Source organism: Parus major, chromosome 17, assembly GCF_001522545.3.
Source record: "Parus major isolate Abel chromosome 17, Parus_major1.1, whole genome shotgun sequence".
Classification (NCBI taxonomy): domain Eukaryota; kingdom Metazoa; phylum Chordata; class Aves; order Passeriformes; family Paridae; genus Parus; species Parus major.
Window position 1 is genome coordinate 6,375,658 of NC_031785.1, and position 19,679 is coordinate 6,395,336.

The 19,679-nt window shown below is 39.6% G+C and overlaps 1 protein-coding gene across 7 annotated transcripts in view; it reads left to right on the top strand.

Moving 5' to 3' along the window:
• The window catches only part of CDK5RAP2 (CDK5 regulatory subunit associated protein 2), a 69,346-nt gene that overhangs the window by 15,158 nt on the left and 34,509 nt on the right, over positions 1–19,679 (top strand). For 5 of the 7 annotated variants that reach the window (XM_033518379.1, XM_033518380.1, XM_033518383.1 and 2 more), the window contains 6 exons: positions 4,279–4,449; positions 5,129–5,302; positions 10,014–10,111; positions 12,999–13,129; positions 14,686–14,801; positions 16,220–16,348. In XM_033518379.1, coding sequence (XP_033374270.1) covers positions 4,279–4,449; positions 5,129–5,302; positions 10,014–10,111; positions 12,999–13,129; positions 14,686–14,801; positions 16,220–16,348 — 819 coding nt within the window. The remainder of the gene's footprint in view (positions 1–4,278; positions 4,450–5,128; positions 5,303–10,013; positions 10,112–12,998; positions 13,130–14,685; positions 14,802–16,219; positions 16,349–19,679) is intronic. The other 2 variants (XM_033518381.1, XM_033518382.1) reach the window with 1 other exon arrangement.

The window sequence follows — 19,679 nt, forward strand, 5'->3', positions numbered from 1 at the left end:
TGAGGTTAAGGAGAGTGAGAACAGATCGCTGCTGTCAGTGAACAGCCACAAAGAACATTTATTGATTTGAAGTATTTTATATTTAACTGTCTGCTCTGTTCAGATTTTTTTTTTCATCTTTCAGGGCAGCTAGAATATAACTGTAGAGGAAAGACAGGAAAAATAGGACTGAGTAGGGAGTTGCCAGGGATTTGAAGTTAGCTGGATTACAGAAGCCCTATTTGACTCCATTATGTCCAAGTTTTTCATGTAAATGATGAGCTCCTTGGGAAAAAGCATTCCTGCCAAAAGATGAGCAGTCTTATAAAAATTATATCCCTAACCTATTTCCTACTCCTTGCAGAACAGCTGCTTCAATTTCAGAGCTGCAAGTACATTGGATAGAGCCACATTGCCTGTGAAGTGTTGCCCATTAAGTAGTAGATATGTGGGAGTTAGACAATATGCTGTGAGATTTTGCTCTCTGACAAATAGGAAACTGCTTTGGTGATCTGCTGCAAACTTTTTATGAGACAGCCTTAAAAACTCAGTTCTATTTATGCTCCAAGATGCCTATTTATCAATATTTCTATTTTGTTAGAATAAAGTTAGCAAAAAAGTGTATAAACTGTAGTAAATGCCCTCGATATCTGTAATGAATTGCTGCCCTAGCTCTTCACTCATTCACAGGGAAATTTGCAGTGACTTTCCATATACTGTAATTGGTGTAGTGCTAACTTTTCCATATATTCATTAAAAAAAAAACCCAAACACCCTAAAAAACAACCTCCCTAAAATGTATTTTTTGGGCTACTATAAATCCAGTTTGCCTGGTCATGAATTGGGCATTACTGTCCTGGAAGGGAAGAAGGTGAAACTAAATCAAACAAGATTGTTACACGTGAGCTGATCATCCAGTTCACAGCCTTTGTCCAGAATTAGGAGTTTCCTGGATTAGTGGGTTTAGGTGTTATTGAACCATGCTCCTGCCTTAGGGTGGGCAACTTTAAAAGGTATCTGAAAGAGCTTTTAAAAGCTCTTTGAGTTCTGTACTTTCCAAAAGATGTTGTTAAGCATCACTGTCAAGATGCTATTAAACATCACTTAAAGGTCTTTGAACAAGAAACTTTGGAGTTTTATTTTTACACACTCTTGGTGAGGAATAAACATCTTGTCCTTGATGTTGTTCATGGCTATCATGTTACTGTGCCTGTAATAGGGATGGAGTGCTTCTTCCTTGAGAAATCTGTTCACATTTACATGATTAAACACTTCACATATCCATTCTCTCTCCAGGCCTAAATGTAGAGTTAACATGTATTTACTAGATATTCATATTTGATCAGTTGGTTGGGGAAATGCAGAATAACTCATTAGGCAGAATTTATTATTTAGTCTTCCTACCTGTAGTTTAGCCTGAGAGGAAGGTTTTGGAGCTTCACAACTTAATTATTCACCAAACTGGTTTTCATCTGACAAGGAGGGGGAGGCATCTGCTCCAGTCTTCTATATTACAATGGTTCATGTTCATTTTTCTTAGTTCAGCTATCATTAATCATAGGAAAGTCTCTTGGGAAAAAGGTTGGCAGAGAGAATTGCAAAGTTTATGCTCTGAGAGCTGTAGGTACTATATTACCCTTGCAAGTCAATGTATAGAAACCAATAGATTTTCTCCCAGACAATTTGAGTGGTCAATGAGTTCAAGCAACCTGCTACAGTGATGGATAGTTTGGTGTGTTACAGAATTCCAGCTCATGCAAAGAAGGTAATTTTCAGTCTCACCTTTAGCTTGCCTTGGGAAGGATTCAGAGAGTTCTGGGGGCAGAAATAGTAGAGGCAAAGTCATGTGCAAATTGCAAATTTCACATGGGCTGTTTTACTTTTTCCACAATTTCATCCCTTGTCAGCCCAGCTCTTTCCATAAACCTGGCCATTACAGTTTTGTTGTTTAAAGGCAGAAACCTGGTTTGTGCACCTGGCAGGTGCTGTGCACCAGGAGGACTGAGATAACAGGTGCAGTACAGTTGTTCCAGCAGCATCTTTCTAACTCTGCACATCTGTCCTCTTTAAGCTGCTCATGGTTTTCATGAGGAGTCACAGTGTTGGTCACTCGAAGTTGCAGGCCAGATGAAAAGCCCTCTGAAATTTAATTACAGGTGACATGTCAGTTAAAGCCTCTCAGTAATGTGATAGTATAAAAATAACATTAAAAAAAGCCAAGGAGTGACCTTTGCAGCACAGGGAATGTGATAACACTGCTGTTGATCCTTTGCTTCCAATTCCAGTGCTGTGTGGGAATAGGCTTAACCTGACCCACTTGAAGAGCTGCACAACTTGGAGCCAAAAGCCTTTGCAATTATCAAAGCTTGCACTACTTCCCACTGCAGTTTGTATTTATAGGCAGCAGTTAGGGAAAAACAGGAACATATTGGAGAGTTTGGGTATCTAGACAAAACTTGGACCTGATTCTGCTGTTCTTCAGTTTTCTCAGTCAAGCAAGTAGTTCTTTTGCTCCTGAAAAAAAATAGTTCTAGAACTGAAGGTTGGGGCAGAGTCATTCTTTGAATAACATTTGAGGGGGTTTTGGGAGCTGTTAGGTGTTTCTTAGCTGGATCCTGGGGATGGAACTAAAATGAAGAAAGTAAACCAAAAGGCTTTGTAAATGATATTTTGCATTTAATGTGCAAAATAAACAGAAATAAAAGACTGAAGTAATAAAGTGATGTTAAGGATTTGCTGTGAACCTGCATGAAGGAAGGTAATTAAGTCAAGAAAAGGACATGAAACAGTTTGTAAAGAGACTGCAATTAAAATGTCACTAGTGCTATTTCTTTGGACTTAGAATAAGAAACAACTATTACATTTTGAATCCCAGTGGAGGTAAAAGTAAAATTTATAAGTGATTACCATATGTGCAGACTATTTAAAGGGCTTATGCTACTTCACAAATGGGTCCTTTTGGGGAATAATTAGAAAACATTTATTTGAAGATGTAGGCTGGGTTACCTGGTTCTTTGGGTTTGAACAGAAGTTTAGATAGTATAAAGTCTCCTGTAAGTTTTAATTGTTTAATTTTAGGCAACAGCTCCTGTGTTACAAGTTTTTATCTCTCTTTTTTCCACACAATTTGTGCAGTAGAGGTAGAGGAGGAGTTTATAAGATGAGGCTGGTGTCTATGCAAGCTTTGCCCCCTTCAGCTGACAGTGTTGAAACTTCCCAAGAAAGCAGCAGAAATGTTGGAAGTGACACAGAACAAGTTGTGGTGGGAGAGAAGGTGGAAGGACAGAGAAGCCACATCAAAAATTTTTCTACTGCCTTGTGCTCTTAAATATTTTCCACTCTTAACTGTGAGCTGACTATAAATTCCATGCTAATAATCTCATATACTCACACAAATGTAGTGATTGTCCTGTTCCTAGCAGAGTGGAAGGAATAGGAATTGTTTGATGTTACTTCTCAGAACCCAAGGCTTTGTCAGGGGGCCAGATTTTGAAGCCCCACAGAGAACTGTGTTTTAGAGGTGGATTTTCAGCTGGAGCAGGGCAGGATCTGTGGGGTTGCAGAGGAGAGCTGTGGCTGTGGTGCAGCTGCTGCTCTTCCATGGTAACATTCCATGTTGGGTCTAACAGATCTCAGAGTCCTTGGGAATTGCTGCAGTGTAGAAGCTGTTGAAAGAGATTGGTTTAGGAGCAGAATGGACAGGGAGCACACATCTCTCTGATGGGAAACTAAGATGTGGAGGTAATGCAGCTAATCTTGGAGCTGCAGGAAGTAATTTACAGAGCCAGAGTCAAGATCAAGTTCTGTTCATCCCTTCTGATCATGAAGCTGACCTGACTGGTCATTTGAAGTTTGTGTTCTTGTCAAAAGAAAAAAAAAGTTTAAACATTTCTGACCTTTGTTTGATTCCAAAGTAACCAGTGTGCAACAGTTTTTCTGGTGTGATGAGAAAAAAGGCAAATGACAAACTGAATCACCTGTAAGCAATTTTCTCCTATTTCTAGCCAGGGAGTAAATGGACTCAGAAGTGAATGTTCATTTTGACAACTTCTATGTGCATAATATTCCCAACAGCCTTGGAGTCCAGCCATTCTGTATGAAAAGCATTTAAACAACAGCCTAGATTTTTGGAAGAAAATACTGACATCTTATCTGAAAGTTGTTGTTCTTTCTTTAATTGTATTCATTGATGCCAAGAGAAAGCAGCTTCAGTACGTTCTTCAGTGATAGTGTGGGTTGTTAGTCTTAAACTTTCTTTAAAGTTGATTTGCTGCATATTCAGTTTCATTTGTTTTGTAGGACCTTAGAAATCAACTAGAGAAATTACATGGTGAAATGACTGAGAAAGAAAAAGCAGTTGAACACCATTACAATATCCTTTTGAGTGAAAGCAATCAGAAGCTGCAGAGCCAAGAACTTGTTATAAGGCAGCTGACAGACAGTGTCAATCACAAAGATCTGCTGCTTAAGGTAGGTAGACTTACTCTGAAATCAAAAATGGAACGTTATCATTTGATTTTGTATGGGGAATTATTACAAAATCACGTTTGTATTTGGAGTTATTGTTGATTTTGATGATAATCCTTCACTTCTCATAATACTGTATTTGCAGAACAGACCTGTAATTACAGAGTGTGTGGCATTCACCAGGATTTCTTGTTAGGATTTTGTGAAGCGTGTGGACAGAGGGGGGGAGAAAGCTTTACTAATACTTATGTAGGATTGTCACTGTTGTAAAAGCTCTGAAGTGCTCATGATTTTCAGTTTATTGTGCAGAAAGTGGAAGTTGAGGAATAGGTACAAGTAGTGAAATGTTTTATCTTCTTTTCTGGGAATGGGAACAGGTCCCTGCTCAGTGTTCACACAGAGTAAAAAAAGTAGTGATGGTATTCACCAGCTGTGCAGAGTCAGAGTTAAGGTTGCTTTGGAGACAAAGGTGCATGCCTTGACTTCATTTTTTAATACTGAAAAGGTTTTATAGGTGGGAAAGCTTCTGTGTATCTTCTGCTGTCTTAAATTGAGCTCCTTTTACAAGGTGTAGAACATGTTCAGGTCATCCTTGGATGTTCTCCTGAATTTTGTTAGGTTTTGTATTTTGTAGTTTAAAATTAGAGTAAATAATGTAAAACTGGCTGTCTTCTTTTGTTAGAGGCTTGATGGAACAGTCAAAGAAAAGGATGCAGAGCTGGAGGAGCTCCAGAATAAGTGCAAGAACCTTCTAAGAGCTAATGAAGAACTTGAACTGAAAAATGAGGGCTTAGTAAAGGAGAAATGTGCTGCACAGACTCAACAGTCAATTATCAAGATAGTCAGAGAGCTGGAGGTGAGTTTTGCATAAGTGTTCATTTGCAGGTAAGTACCTGACTTCAGATTGAAGAGAATTTTGACTTTGGCTTCAGAGCTGTGACCTGGTACACATTCACCATGTCTTGTGCTGTGATGAATTTCTATGGCATCACTAAATTCCCTACTTTGAGAAAGCGTGAAAGATGTTTTTCCTCCACAAAGAGGTAGAGGTGTTTTGGTGGTTAGGGCAGACATAATTCACTGAGTGGGAGGATATCTGCATTTCTGCAGAGAAGAGTCTGTGTACTTTGGATAGAAAGGGGAAGATTGCACAGAGCTGGTGACCACAGGAGATAAATAGAATGTGAGGATAAATACAGGTAGGAGTGAAAATATGTCCAGGGCAAGAAGAAAATTGCTTTAAAGCAAGTAAGAACTTTATATCTATAAAAGAATGAGCAATATATGCCCATTATTTTATCTGATGCCATGAACTGAAGACTTGTACTTGAAGTGAGAGGTCAAAATTCAAAATTTTAGTTTTAGAAGTACTTTCTCCTCTTTTTACCCTCCATTCTGTTCTAGCATAAAGAAACCAGGTACCATTAGATTTTTGAATCACTGCCTGACTCCATCAGTGCATCATGGTGTACAGATTATTGAACAAATAAGCTGCTTTTGAAGGCACATTTCTTGTCTCTTTTTGTGTTGTTTGCAGCCTGGTGTGTCAAGTTTTCTAAAAGCATCAGGCAAAGTAAAAATAATTAGACTGGTACACGGTAATGGTGGAAAAAGCTTTTTCATTTCTTTAGTAATATGTCAGTCATTAATGAGACTTTCTCAAGGAGGTTCAAAATAAAGGGAGCCAATGGCAAAGGAGCCTTAAGTGCAGTGTTTTGGGTCACAGTCTGAGCATGGTGGTGAGAGGATGGGTGTGATGGGCACTCTAATTAACCATGGGAGAGACAAGACTGTGTGCAGTCCTGCTGGTGTGACCAGCCCAGAGAAAAGCAGCTGCAGCCCTGCTTGCCTGGGTTTATCCCAGGATATGTGAGATAGGAGAGAAAATGGTCTGGGAAGGGCCAGGGAGAGATTCCACTTCTGCACAACAAACTGCAGTGCATGCATGTAACTCCTGTCACAAGGGGACTTGGGATGGCAAATGAGAGGGAATTAATGGAAATCAAACACTGACTTGGCTGTGTAGCCCTCACTGGGTTCAGGTGGATAACCAGGGCAGGAGCAGTGGCAGCAGTGCACAGTAATCACCCAGACCCACCTCTAATCACAGCCCATTCTGTGCTGCTGGTGCACTGAGTGACTGAACAATAGCTAATCACAGCCCATTGTCCTCTCAGCTCAACCTCTGTGTCACCTGTCTCCTGTAAGGACCCACTCTGGCATATTAATCATCAGTTTTTGGACACAGATTATCCGGAGCTCTGCTCTCATTGGCTGCCTCTCATTGGCACTCTTGGGTGGCTTTGTGGTGCTGCACCGACTCTCAACAAACCCACAGCTGGATCCTCCCCACCAGAGGAGACAGAAACCAGCCTCTTCTGCCTGACTGATCTTTTCAAGTTGAAGAAATTGATTGGAGAGATGCAGAACTTTTCTCTCTTTCAGCATATCTTTGTACTTTATTTTAATGTAATGATAAATTTTAAAGCAGCCAACACCCAAAGCTCTGCTGGGTGCCTTGGCCAGGAGAGATAAATTATAAGTTCTAATTTTGGAGTCTGGATTTTTGAGCCACTGTCATGGTCTAGAGAGAGTGAACGAGGACATTGATAATTAGGGCAGTCTGGGAACTTCTGACTCTGATATCTCTGAAGTCTCATATTAAATGTGTTATACAGACAAGGAATTTAGAAGTTAGGAGAAATTCTAGTGATGGATGCATGTGTGGATCAGTGAGGAGGTATAGCTAATATCCTTCTCTCAGTCATTTGTCCTTTAACCTTCAGAGATTTTGAAATGATCCTGAGGGTTGCTGGAAGCACGAGAACATTCAGTGAGGCAGCTGGATATTCTTGTGACATTGCCAATAAGTTATTTATTGTGGAGGTATAAACCTTTTTTCTTTCATTGCTTACAATCTAAGGAACCTTTAATGAAAATAAGTTATGTTTTCCACTACTGCTGCTTAGCAATAGTATTTCAGACTCAAATATAGACTTTAACGTATTAGATTGCCTCCTTTCATGGGAATATAAATCTTTCACTGCAATATGGTCCTGGATGTCTTGCAGCTATCTCCTCTAACACATTTTCCCTCACACCATGTGTCAAGAGGTTTAATGTTTCATTAACTCCCACAGCATTACAGTCTATTTAAGTTACAGAGCTGCCTTATGTTTTGTGTACCGTCGGGGAGTTGATTGAAATAATTCACTCCTACACGTTATTTAGAAATGACAGTAATAATGTACAAAAAAAAAAAAAGATGTTCTTGCTGCATCTTCTCATCCTTGTTATTCATGAAAGATTCTGAAAAAATCAGGAATACTTCCTCATGATTTTGCTAACCTTTACCTAGGTAGTTGAATTTAGAATTTAGTAATTTGTGTATAGCCCGTGACATTTGGAATTAAGAAACAGCTCGTGTCTGCTGTTACACAGAAAGAGTTGGGAGGATTTCATGAGCTTACTGAGATTTTGGTACAAATGGAGAGCTCAACATGTGAATCCTAAAAGGAACAGGGGAGTGGAACAGGTTTTGTGTGTGGCATTGCTTTGTTCATGCAGCAGCCATAGACCCCGAGCCCTGGGTGAAATTCTTCCCTCATTTGTGCTCCCTAACTCTGCACAATGACATTGCTCTGCCAGGCCTTCAGAAAGAGCTTTAATTAGGAGAGAGTTGTGTAGTGTCTGCAGTAATAATTGCAAGGTTTGTGTCAGACATATGGAGCAGTTCACTAGAACTTTTAACAGACTGTGAAACAACTAAATTAAGTGAAAGGATTAATTTTTTCCTATTGCTTTCTACGTCATTGGTCAGTCATTTGTGATCACACTTAAATTACAAGCCATGTATTTCATGTTTAATGACTGTTCTGGAGAGGCTGAGATTCCAGCACATTGATAAGACTCTTTAATTCAGGCTACAAGATGTACTTTTTAACATTTTTTTTCATGAGATTCTTTTATTACAGGCCTCTGGATCACCCACCTCCATCTGTTTTTGTGTTTCTCCGTGCTCAGTCAGCAGCTTTGCTGGGAGCTCCTCCACTGCTCATCTAGATAATAAATTTGATGTGAAGCTCAGGATTTTGCACTTGGATGCAGAATAGTATTTAATGTCTAAATTGCACTGGAACCTGGAAATGTCTCTTAGATGCAGCCTTCAGATGGACATGGAACACGTGTCCAAAGGCAAGGCCACTTCTTCAGAGACTGGAGCATCAGTGGTAGAAGCTGCAGCAGGACCTGCCAGGCAGGGTACCTTAACTGGAATCATCTGATCACAGCTTGATTACACTTGCAAAATATTATTTAACATATTTGCTGGCATATTGTGAAATTTACGGGTGTAAATAATTAAAAGTAAACACCGGTTGTCCTTGCTTTTGTGCTGTTTACTTTGCAGCACACTGAATTGTTCAAATTAGCAGTCTTTGCATCTTTAGGGTGAATTAACGAGATTCTGTTGTAGCTGAATTATTTTTGCTTCCAATTTCCTCCTTAGGAATTGCAGTTGGAATAATAACAGCTGTTTAAAACTCCTGGGTGTAGGTTTCTTCCTTGTTAATGATCTGTTCACTAATGATTTAGTATCTCTTAAGAGTTCCCTTAGCTCAAGTTCTCCCTTAGCTGTGGCACCTTTTTTGTTCCTCCTTTTAGTTTTCAGTCAAAATAGAAAACTGAGAGAACCAAAAATTCTTTAACAGGGGCAGAATTTGTGCCTGATATTAATACATCTAAATTTGCCATACTATTCCAGTCATTTTCTCTTTGGAAATGACTGATATCTTAGATACTTTAACATAGTAAGTGCAAGAAAATACTCCATTAAATAGCTGCATTTTTTGCTTCCTGCTGAAAAAGTGACTGGTTGTTTTGGAGTGAAAAAGTCTGGGCAAATTAGTGGATCCTTACTGAGAATGTACCATAAGTGTTTGTGTTTATTCTTATAATAATAATATCATCCTTTCTGTGAGCAAGACTGTGGAAAAACCATTTTTTTTTCTTCAAACATGTGAAACAGCAGCTTGTAGTGTGCAGAAAACTGACTTGAGGAGTGTCTGATATGTTCATCCTTTATGTGGAGCTCAATATAGTCCTTCTTGTTCAGAGACTGAACAGAATTTGCTGTATCTCCTCACCCCCAAAAAGCCAATTTTATCCAGAACACAAAGAGAACTGTTTGTAAAATGTGTGCTTGGAGCTTTGGCTTGTTTGCTGTCCCTTCCCCTCCTCTGGAACAGCTGCCTGCCAGGTTGATCCTGGTTGTTGGAGCTTTGGGAATGAGGATGCTTTCATTGGGGATGGGAGAAGCTTCAGAGGCTGTGAGAAAAATGCTGAAGCACTGCTCAGGTGTGTGATTCACTGCTGGAAGGTGAAACAGCTTTTACCTCCTTCAGTAAGAGCTGAATTTAAGGACAATTCTCAGATCCATGTTGGGCTTTGTTGATCCTGTTCACAAAACTGAGATTTCAGCTTTTTCACAAATGCTTCAGGACACATGAGCATAGGCATGAAACTTAAAAATTACGTTGTAAGTGCAGTATATTCTTCTTTTAATTTAGGAAAATAAAGAAGCTGAATATGAGAAGCTGATCCTTGCTTTAAGGAAAGAACAGAATATTTATTCCACCCTAGTGAAGACCTTCAAGGAGTCAGATAGGTAAGTGCTTCTGTTTTGGGGGATAATCTGAACTCAAAGGACAACAGTCAGAAGTTGTGAAAAAAAATGTGCAGCTTTACTGGAGATTAGTTTGTTCTGGGCAGTTGTTTATGAGCTCTCTGTAGTAGTTTCTAAAGAGAAATATTTATATGAGTGAGTTTCTATTATCTAAATTACTTAAATGTTTCTGAAAATGTTTCTTTTTTAGACTGGAATCTCAAATGAGCTCTGTTTCCATTTAGGTACCAAAGTAAGGAGCTGGATTTTCCATTCTTAGGTCTTGTGTTTTGGCATATAGGAATAAAACCAAATTGCAGTGAACTTTTGGGCACTGGACAATTTGTCATTGTTTACTTCTAAAGTACAGATAATGCTTATCTTAAAAGTGACACTGTGAGAATTTTGATGAAAATATAAATATGCAAGATTTGGGAGAAGGTTAAACAAAACAGAATAATTGAAGTTTGCATAGTACACTTTCAGTGTAAAGCATTGAAAAGGGTGGCAGGAGCAAGTGGTTTTTAACCTTTTAAAATCAAGGAACACAACAATTTGGAAAGAAATCTGCAGCCTACTCTGTATCCTGTTATTGCTTGGCAGCTGAGGAGGAGATGTTATGATAAAGAAAATTCTTAGTCTGTAGACAAATGAAATTTAAATGTTTTATAAAAAAATTTACTGTTATAATTGCAAATTTCTTAATGAAGTATTTAAAGCATTTGAGAGCCAGCTCCTGAAAGCAATGGCTTACACCTGCCAGCTTTGGAAGAATGTTTATTTATATTTTTCAATTGGTTTATAGACCACTGTAGTTTGGAAAGCATAAAGAGAAGTAGCATTAGAGTAGATGAGATCTGTGTGTGAGTTAAGCACTTAGCAGCAATGCCAGCTTGTGCTTGGCCACAGCTCAGGACCTGCTTTAGCTGCTAGAAAAAATACTTAGGAAAAATAATGCTAGCAGTGAAATTATGGAGATTATTCTGATTTCAAGTGAAGAGTGGGACCTGCCAGTGACTCCTGTGGCCAAGGAGAGGCTCCACGTTCTGTACAGCAATGACAACAAAGCAGTGAGCCTCTGAAACTGGATTGTCTTAGAATGCCTTTCAAATAAGGGAACTCAGACTGCAGGGGTGATCACTGGGCTTTTGCACTCACTTCTGTAGGATCAGGGTCATTAGTCCTGCTTCCCTGATGTGGAATTTTGGAATGATGGAGCAGCCAGTGCCTGTTGTGCCACAATAGCAGAGGATGCACAATGAGTTAGGGCTTGGAGCTGCTCTTATTCCTCCATCTCCTGCTTTTGGGGGCTGAAATGTGCTGGAAACTTCATCAACACTAGAATCCCAAACTTCTGGGGAATGGGGAAACAAGCCCTGCAGATCCACAGATGAGGAAGCTGGGTTTAATTGCCATCAGCAGTGACATGGATCTTGGGCAAACATCTGTTTTCTTCCTGACATCTTCTTTTAGGCATTATTTATTTTAAGCAACCTGGGTGGTTATTTTTCAAAATGAGCTACTGGATGTCAGGACCAAGTTATTCATTCTCTCTCCAAGAGAGGAATCAGTGCTTGTTCTTATAAAATCTTTAGCTCAGGAAAAGGAGAAAATGTGCTTACTTGGCTTCTAGTCATGTGTTGGTTTGGTTTTACTCTTAATCTTTTCTTGCTGAGCATTTAAGAGAGCTCTCTCTTCAAAGAAGCTCTTGTATGAGGAAGAATTGGTTAAAGCAGTATTTTCTTGTGCTGGAACCCCTGACAACAACACACTTGTCAGGAGGCAGAATGAGAGGCTTTTCATACAGGTAGCCTTTTAATTAATGTGCATCTGCAATACTCTGTTATTCTCATGCAAGTATGATGTGCTCTGTGTTCCTGTAGAGTCTCCCATCAGGTGGATTGAAATTTTTTTAAAGATCCCTGAATTCTGGCATTTAGTGCAGTGGCTTGGAAATGCTGCAGCAGCTTCATTTATCTTAAAACTCTAAGTGAAGTAAATGCAAAAATAAATAACACAAAGAGTTCAGTAACACCCTCTTATTTATATTTTATTTAATCAAATTTATTTCATTTTATTGCAATTTCAGGTTGGTTTATTTTCAGCACTTAAATCTTTTTGCAGATTGATCAGAATTGCCTTGTTGAGGTAGTTAAAGGGTGTTCAGGGGGGAAGATGGAGCAAGGGGCAGCTGATTCTGGGGCCTGAGGGGCAGCTGATGCTGAAGAGCTTCAGTAGCAAAATTGCTTAAAAAATTAATTCACCTCAACAAATGATAAATTTTAAGTTGGGACATTTATGCCCCATTGTGGTAATTGATACAATTGAGACAATTTAGAACTCAAACGATCTTTTTACACACTGTGGATAAATGAAGAAATAAAACACTTAGTTGTGTCTGGGTCCTATTTTCAATGAAACAGGGTCTTTTGATATTTTTCCTAAGTGCAGCATTAGATTATCTGCTGTAGCTCTGTGGCAAGGGAACAAAGTTTCCATGGTCACCGCATAATGGAATACACAAAGCCATCAGCATTATGTGATAATGATATTTTTCTGGCATACTTTTTAGAAGTTAGTAATTTAGATTTTCCTTAAAAAGAACTGCTCAGAAAGAGGCTGGTAGAAGAGCTCTGTCATGGGGAAGCTGACTTAGGCAGCACAGCTCAAAAAAGCAGGAAAATGCTGTGTGTGTAAACATTTAATCTCCTCTTTCTATGCAGGGATTTGTTTGTGCTTATGCATCAGAATGATGGAAGTGTGGGATGAAACCCAGCCATGGGGAAAGGGAAATGGGCTCTTGGTGCAAACCTGGGTGGAGGAAACACCAGTGCACACCAAAATGTTTTGAATTGAATCTCAGAGATTTATTTATCCTTTTTTTTTCCAGTATAAATAGCTTGCAAGTGGAACTGAACAACATTTTCATGTTGAGAAAACAACTGGAAGAAGATGTTTTAGGTAACAGGAATCTCCAGAAGATCTTACAAGATCAGATTAAGGACATGAAAAACCACCAAGGTTTGTATCCATGCCCAGCCCAACCCTCCTCTTGCACAAAAGGAAAATGGTTTTATTACAGTCAGTTTGCTGGTGTGGAGAAAAAATATTTGACAGTAAAAATGGTGTGAAAAGATTTCTTTTTGACTTTTTATACTGCAAATGATTTGGTGGATTTGTGGCAGAATGTCTTGGAGCAATCAGGGCACATACAGAGGGACAGTTTCTCTCTTTCCATGCTGCAAATGTTAGAAATTCTATGGCAGTTCTGCTGCAGGGATCATTTCATGCTGGAATGATCCAGCATGCTTTCCTGCAGCTTTGTACCCACAGAATTTGCTGTTTCCCACAAAAGTCAGAGATTCCTGATGTGGAATCAGTTGGTGGCTATGGGATCACTTTCTGACCATGGGGTGTAATTAACTTGTGGCTCAGGCACTGGTAACCTCCTCCTGGCAGAAGTATTTCCAGAGGAAGGAAAAATCCCCAGAAGTTTTGTTACTTAGTAATTCAGAAAAAGTAGAGCTTTTAAATATAGCTTAGCTTCTGGCTTTTTTGCTGTATGTCTTGGGAGGTGTTTTTAGTATATTCTTAGATATAGAAAAGAATAATATAAGTGGGTATCATTAAATAGTTTACTGCATATGTACAAGATGTTTCTGTTTTATCCCATAGGGGATATATAAATAACAGTAAAGCCTGTTCACTTCCCCTTTCAACTTAGATTTTCAATTTTAGCATCACTTGACAGCTCTGATAAGTGACTAAAGGTAAACTTCAGCTGTTTCAGAGTTTCCAACCTCGAAAGCCCTCGGATAATCAACAATCAGGGTGGGCCAAAGGGTCTTGTGGATACTCCAGGGTTCTCAGGAGATGTTGAGAGTGAGGCTGGTAGGAATAAAGGCTGAAAAATTAGTAATGATTTTTGGGTCCTTGCAGCAGCCACAGGATCAGTGTCAGAACTGGGAGTAGGATTTGCACGTCTCTTTTTTGTCCTAATTTAGTTATGCTTTCTCCCTGCCTAATGAGATTTATTTATAGAATTGTCTGTCATTTATATTGTAAATAAACAGGTGTTTATTGAAACATAAATAATTCCTGCACTTATAGAGGCAGTGAATAAATAACTATTTTCAATCCAATTACTGCATTCTTTTGACCCAAAAGCAAAATAAGTTCATTAACTTTGTCTAACCTGGCTTTTTGCCTTGAGACCTTGAGTTCCTGCTCATAAAACTATAGTTAAATAGAATAACTATTCATGCCTAACTTATCCTTTCTGAAAATTATTTCTAATTGTAATGCTAAATACATAGATTATAATTCAGAATTACATTCACAACTCGTGCTGATAACCACAGAAAATGCAGCATGTCTGTGTGACAGAAGCACAAAGAAATACGAGGACAAAATTTTTTTCAATTAAACAGAAAGCTTATTTTGGGACTGAAACATTCTAACTGGCCTCCCACAGACTTACTGGAAGCTCCTTATTGGAAAAGTCCTGTGTGTTCTGTGCTGTGATTTCCTGCAAATGGAGTTTCTGAAATAATGTCTGTCCTTGGCTGTTTTGGCAGATGAAACACTATCTTTCTGTGGAGATCAAACATCTTATATGAGTATCTGTTTAGGAGAACAAGACCATTTAAGCCTTCAGATAGACCATCTGTCTCTGGAAGAACTTAAAAAAAAGGTATTGAACTTTTTTATTATTTACTCTTCCTAATGGCTTAATTTGTTTATAGTTTCTGTGTCTCTAACAGAAACATTTATTTAGGTACAGTTGAGTAGTTCTGAAAGGATTTGAAGCTCCCATCTCTGTGGTTTGTGACCCATCTTTTATGAACTATTTAGACTTTGTTACACCACATGGGCTTCAGAATCAGCTGAAAGCTGAGTGATTTGCAGCCAGGGTTTTGTGGGATGGGACACCTGGACTCAAGGTTTTGACTCAGTTCCATGTTTCAGACATCATCTACATCAGCTCCCAAGAAAGGTTTTGCACTGAGCACCCCACAATGTGTATTTCATTCATCATGGAGGTGGTGGTGTCTATATTCTGTATAGCACACTCCATCCCAGCCTTTGCAAATCTTCTGGTAAATGTTAAAAAATAACCCTGAGGTGAGTTCTCTATTCTGCCTAAGGGGAACTGAAATTCACAGAGATGAAATGTGCAGACCAAACAGTAAATCAGTATTGGAGTTCAGAAACTTCTCCTGATCCTGTGCAGTGACATCTGATCCATGCACCAGTTTATGACAAGGGATAATTCTGAATATGGTTGGTTGGGAGTGAGCATAAGTGAAGATTTCCTTTCTCAGGGACAGCTGAATTGTAGGCAGGTGCTCATGCCCTGGGGGTGGGTAATCTGAAGGAGGGAAGTTTGTTTTACTTGGAACAGGTGTCCCTAAAAAAATCCCCAGATTGTGTCCCAGTGCCATTCTGGGGTTTTACCACTTTTATCTCTGAGCATGTTCCCTTCAGAAGGCTCAGGGACACTCATTAGAAAAAGATATTTATAAGTAATTTCTTACTGGAAAAAGGGTGTGACTGAGCTGACCTGGTTTTCCAAGTCTATAAATTGGTCTGATAAAAAAAATTTACTTTTTTCTCCAAACATTGCCTTCTTGATACACTTCATGGCTTTGTGGCTGTGAGAGTTTTGAGCCCAGGTGCCCAATCAGATTCTGTGTCTGTGAAACTGCTCAGAATGAGCAAAAAGGGGGCTGGAGAGAGAACAGCTTGCTCCTGAATGCTGCTGCTTTCCTGTAATGCTGTCTTTTCTTACATTAAATGTTTCCTCTCCAATCAGCTGTTCATGTGAGGTGCCCTCAGGTTTGTTCTTGCTGCTGAGTTGTGAAACTTGTTACCTGAAGTTAAAAATTTGAAGTTAAAAAATAACAGTGTTCCAAATGAAGGTGCCTTGAGCACTAATTCACAAATACAGAAGCATGTTTCCAAACCTAGGGAGATGAAGACAGGAGCAGATACACAAACCAGGCTTCCAACTCTGCAGTTTGTGTCCAGCTGGAGATTTATCTATCATCATTTGTTTTCCTGCTAGTTTGGATGTTGCCAGTTCTGCTTGTTGTTCCTTTGGTTATTTAGGTTACTGACCTGCTCCTGATGGTCAAAGAGCTGCAGTCAATTAATCAACAACTTAAGGCAAGACAGTGTGGTTGTTGTACAAAGGATTCTCAAGGGAAGGAAGCACTGAAAATATCAAACCACAGAGAGGTAGGTTTTCTGTTTTAAAGTAGTGAGTCTTGCTCTCATATCTCATCTGCCTCGTGGAGTCATTTACATCAGTGCAGAAGGAGTGCAAACCCCAGGGGCTGAGGTTGCTAATTCCTTATAATAACTTTTTAAATTAATGATGTAAACAACTTCAACATGTTAGCACGACACAGAAGCAGCTCAATGCAAGTGTTCAGTGATGTGTCAAGTTGATTTTAGGGAAGCAACATACTCATTTAAATATTAATTGGGTCTGTGATCTATTTGTTCTGTCAATTGAAAGGGAAGGAAGTAGTTAATTTTACAAAGAAAGCAATATCTTAGAAAACATTTTAGTTATTCCTGAAAATATGTTTGGTGGTGTATAGTCATTCTCAAGCTGTCTAATTATTTAAGAGTTTCCTTCAGATCTCTGATGTGTCTTCAAAATATGAGGGTTCAGTGTAGCCAAAAACCAGGGTATAGAACTTCAGGTCACCTAAAAACATGACTGTTTCTTCACACAGAATAGAGAAGTGCATGAAGAAGGGGCCAGCACTGCAGTGGGTTGTTGAAGGTGTAAGGAAATAATCCTTGCTGGGTGTTTCAGTCATTTCCCCAAGGCTGGGGCTGTTCTCAGCTGTGGGGAAGGAGAGGCCTTGGCAGAATACTTGCACTGAGAGGATTTTGGGTGCTGGGTCCCCACGTGTGTGTGAGTGCTGAGGGAGGTTCTGGGTGACCCTTTTAGCTTGGAAAGTGTTACTTGGAATGAGGCTGGTAGTGCTTGTCTTTGTGCTCCTTTGTGGCTTTTGCTTTCAGTTCCATCATTGTGCAGAATGTATTGAAGAGGAAGGAAAAAATATAAAAGGAATGATGATGGTGCTGATATTTTGTGTCTTTAATTTCTGAATTAAACTCAAAAGAACAAGATTAGAAATAGTTTGAATCAGTTACATGCAGAAATGGCTGATTCAAGAACTAGGACTGTGGAATTAATGTTTTTTCTGCAGGACTCAGGAGAAGAGCTCTTGTCTTTTCCTGGATGTGCTGCAGGTATACTGGGACAGTCACAAAATATTTTTGCTCCTTCAGTTTTAAGACATAGCCATGCTGTCTTTAATTGAAGTATATTTCAAATTAGCAACAGACCTTTAGGTGTGGCACAGTTTTACTGAAATGGTGAATTAATGTGTCACTGAGAGGTCTGGCAGAAAAGCTGCTGGGTGATCCCTCTCTGGGTACCTGCACTTTCCCTAATTAAGATTTTTAGCACTTAATCTCGTCATCCTGCAGAGGGCTCTGCATCCCCGTGGATGCCACAGTGAATTCCTAAGGAATTCCTGTGCCAGGATTATCCTGACAGGACACCTGTGCTCCTTCTTGTCTCGACATGACAGGGATGAACAGGGCTGCTCAGTGAAGAAGCTGCAGAATCAGATGGGGAATGACAAAGGGTGAAGCTTTAAAAATATAAATGAACCTCAGCATTTTGGGAAAAGAAATAGGAAAGTTAAATTTGGATTTTAGCCAGTGCCAGAATGACTGTAGTACTGTGGAGCTCAAAAATGAAAAGCTCTTAAGTCAGAAGTTTTAGTTCAAAAGCAATCTTTTAAATCAGGTGTGGCAATTAATGACAACCTGGATATTGGCTTATGGGTATGACAAAAGTGTGTTTTACATATTAACCACCACTCTCAAAAAGCCCCTACATTATTTTTTAGCTTTTTTTTTTGAGCTAGAGTCTGTTGGCAGGTAGTGCTGGGATGATCTGACATCTGTGTTATAAGAGAGATTTGGATATACATGGGAAGAGGAATCTTCCTCAGGTTCTTAAAATGCTCCCATCCTGCTTTTCCTTCCCAGAGGCAGAGCACAAATCAGATGGAAGTGCACACTGGTGCCTCTGCAGGATCTGACAGCCCCTGGTCCTCTGCTCCTTGGCATCCTGATCATGCTGGGAGGGAGAGGGAGGAGAGGAAAAGGTTGTTTTTGTGCTGTCCTCTGAACATCTGCCTTCTCAGAGAGGAGCAGCCTCAGTGATTTCAGCCTTCAGGGCTCTGGGGAGTTTTGCAAACCAACCACATCAGTGCTTCATTGAGGAAAAACATTCTCCTGGTTTTCAGTCTCCACGGAAATACTTTAAAACAGGCAGCTTATTTTTGGTACACTTACCTTTCTGGCCTTAAGACACGTATTTTCTTTTAATATTTTGTTGCACATTAGGTCATATTCCTTGGAGTACAGGACATGCCAGCCTCTCAGACACAGGACCATAGGATCAGGCTCAGCCTGCAGTGATTTATTGTCACAGTGTATTTATAACCTGTTGGTCTTACACAGTAATTTCGTTAATGAATCCTCACTTATTAAACCAAATACTGGCCTGGGAAAAGCAGATACTAAATAATGTTGACCCATAAAAGGTAGTTGCATTGCATGGATAAGTTATGTGTGCAAATAAGTTTATTTTTTATACACAAATGTAGGGTTTGTCCTGAACTTGCACATGGAAGATTCAATCTAAGTAGTTTTGTTTTTTTTAAAATATAAAATAATATTCAAATTATTGGACTTTTGGCATCCCATGAATACAACAGAAATTTTTTGTTGTAATGCATGCCCTTGCTGTATGCCCTAACCCCCTCTGTGTCTTTCACCAGCTTTCAAGTTGTTGTTTCTCTGTGTTGTCCTAGAAAAACCAAGTCTGAGTGAAAGTACCAAGATAACCCAAACATGGCTTGGAAATCAGTTTTTCATATAGAATTCTAATTGTAAAAGGCAGATATATTAATACTCTGCAACATCCAGTTTCTGCCTTTTAAAATTCATACCTAAAACCATTCAACTTGCTTATACTGCAAGGGTTGGGAAATAAAATGTGTTTTCTCATTAATTTCATATATATATATATTTATGTATGCATACATTCAATGCATACTCAGTTAAAAAATCAAAATCAAATCCCACACATACATTCAATTCCCAGTGTTCAGAGGAAGCAGAATTAACTCTGTCCCATGCAGGTTGGGATCCTCTGTGTCAGGGCTGTGTCCCACCTCTGGGTTAGGATAATGAGGAGATGTTCCAAGGGCTGGAGCCCCTCTGGAGCCAGGCTGGGAGAGCTGGGGGGGCTCACCTGGAGAGGAGAAGCTCCAGGGAGAGCTCAGAGCCCCTTCCAGAGCCTAAAGGGGCTCCAGGAGAGTTGGAGAAGGGCTGGGGACAGGGGATGGAGGGACAGGACACAGGGAATGGCCTTAAGATGAAGGAAGACAGGTTTAGATGGGATATTGGGAAGGATTTCTTCCCTGTGAGGGTGGGGGGCCCTGGCACAGAGCAGCTGTGGCTGCCCCTG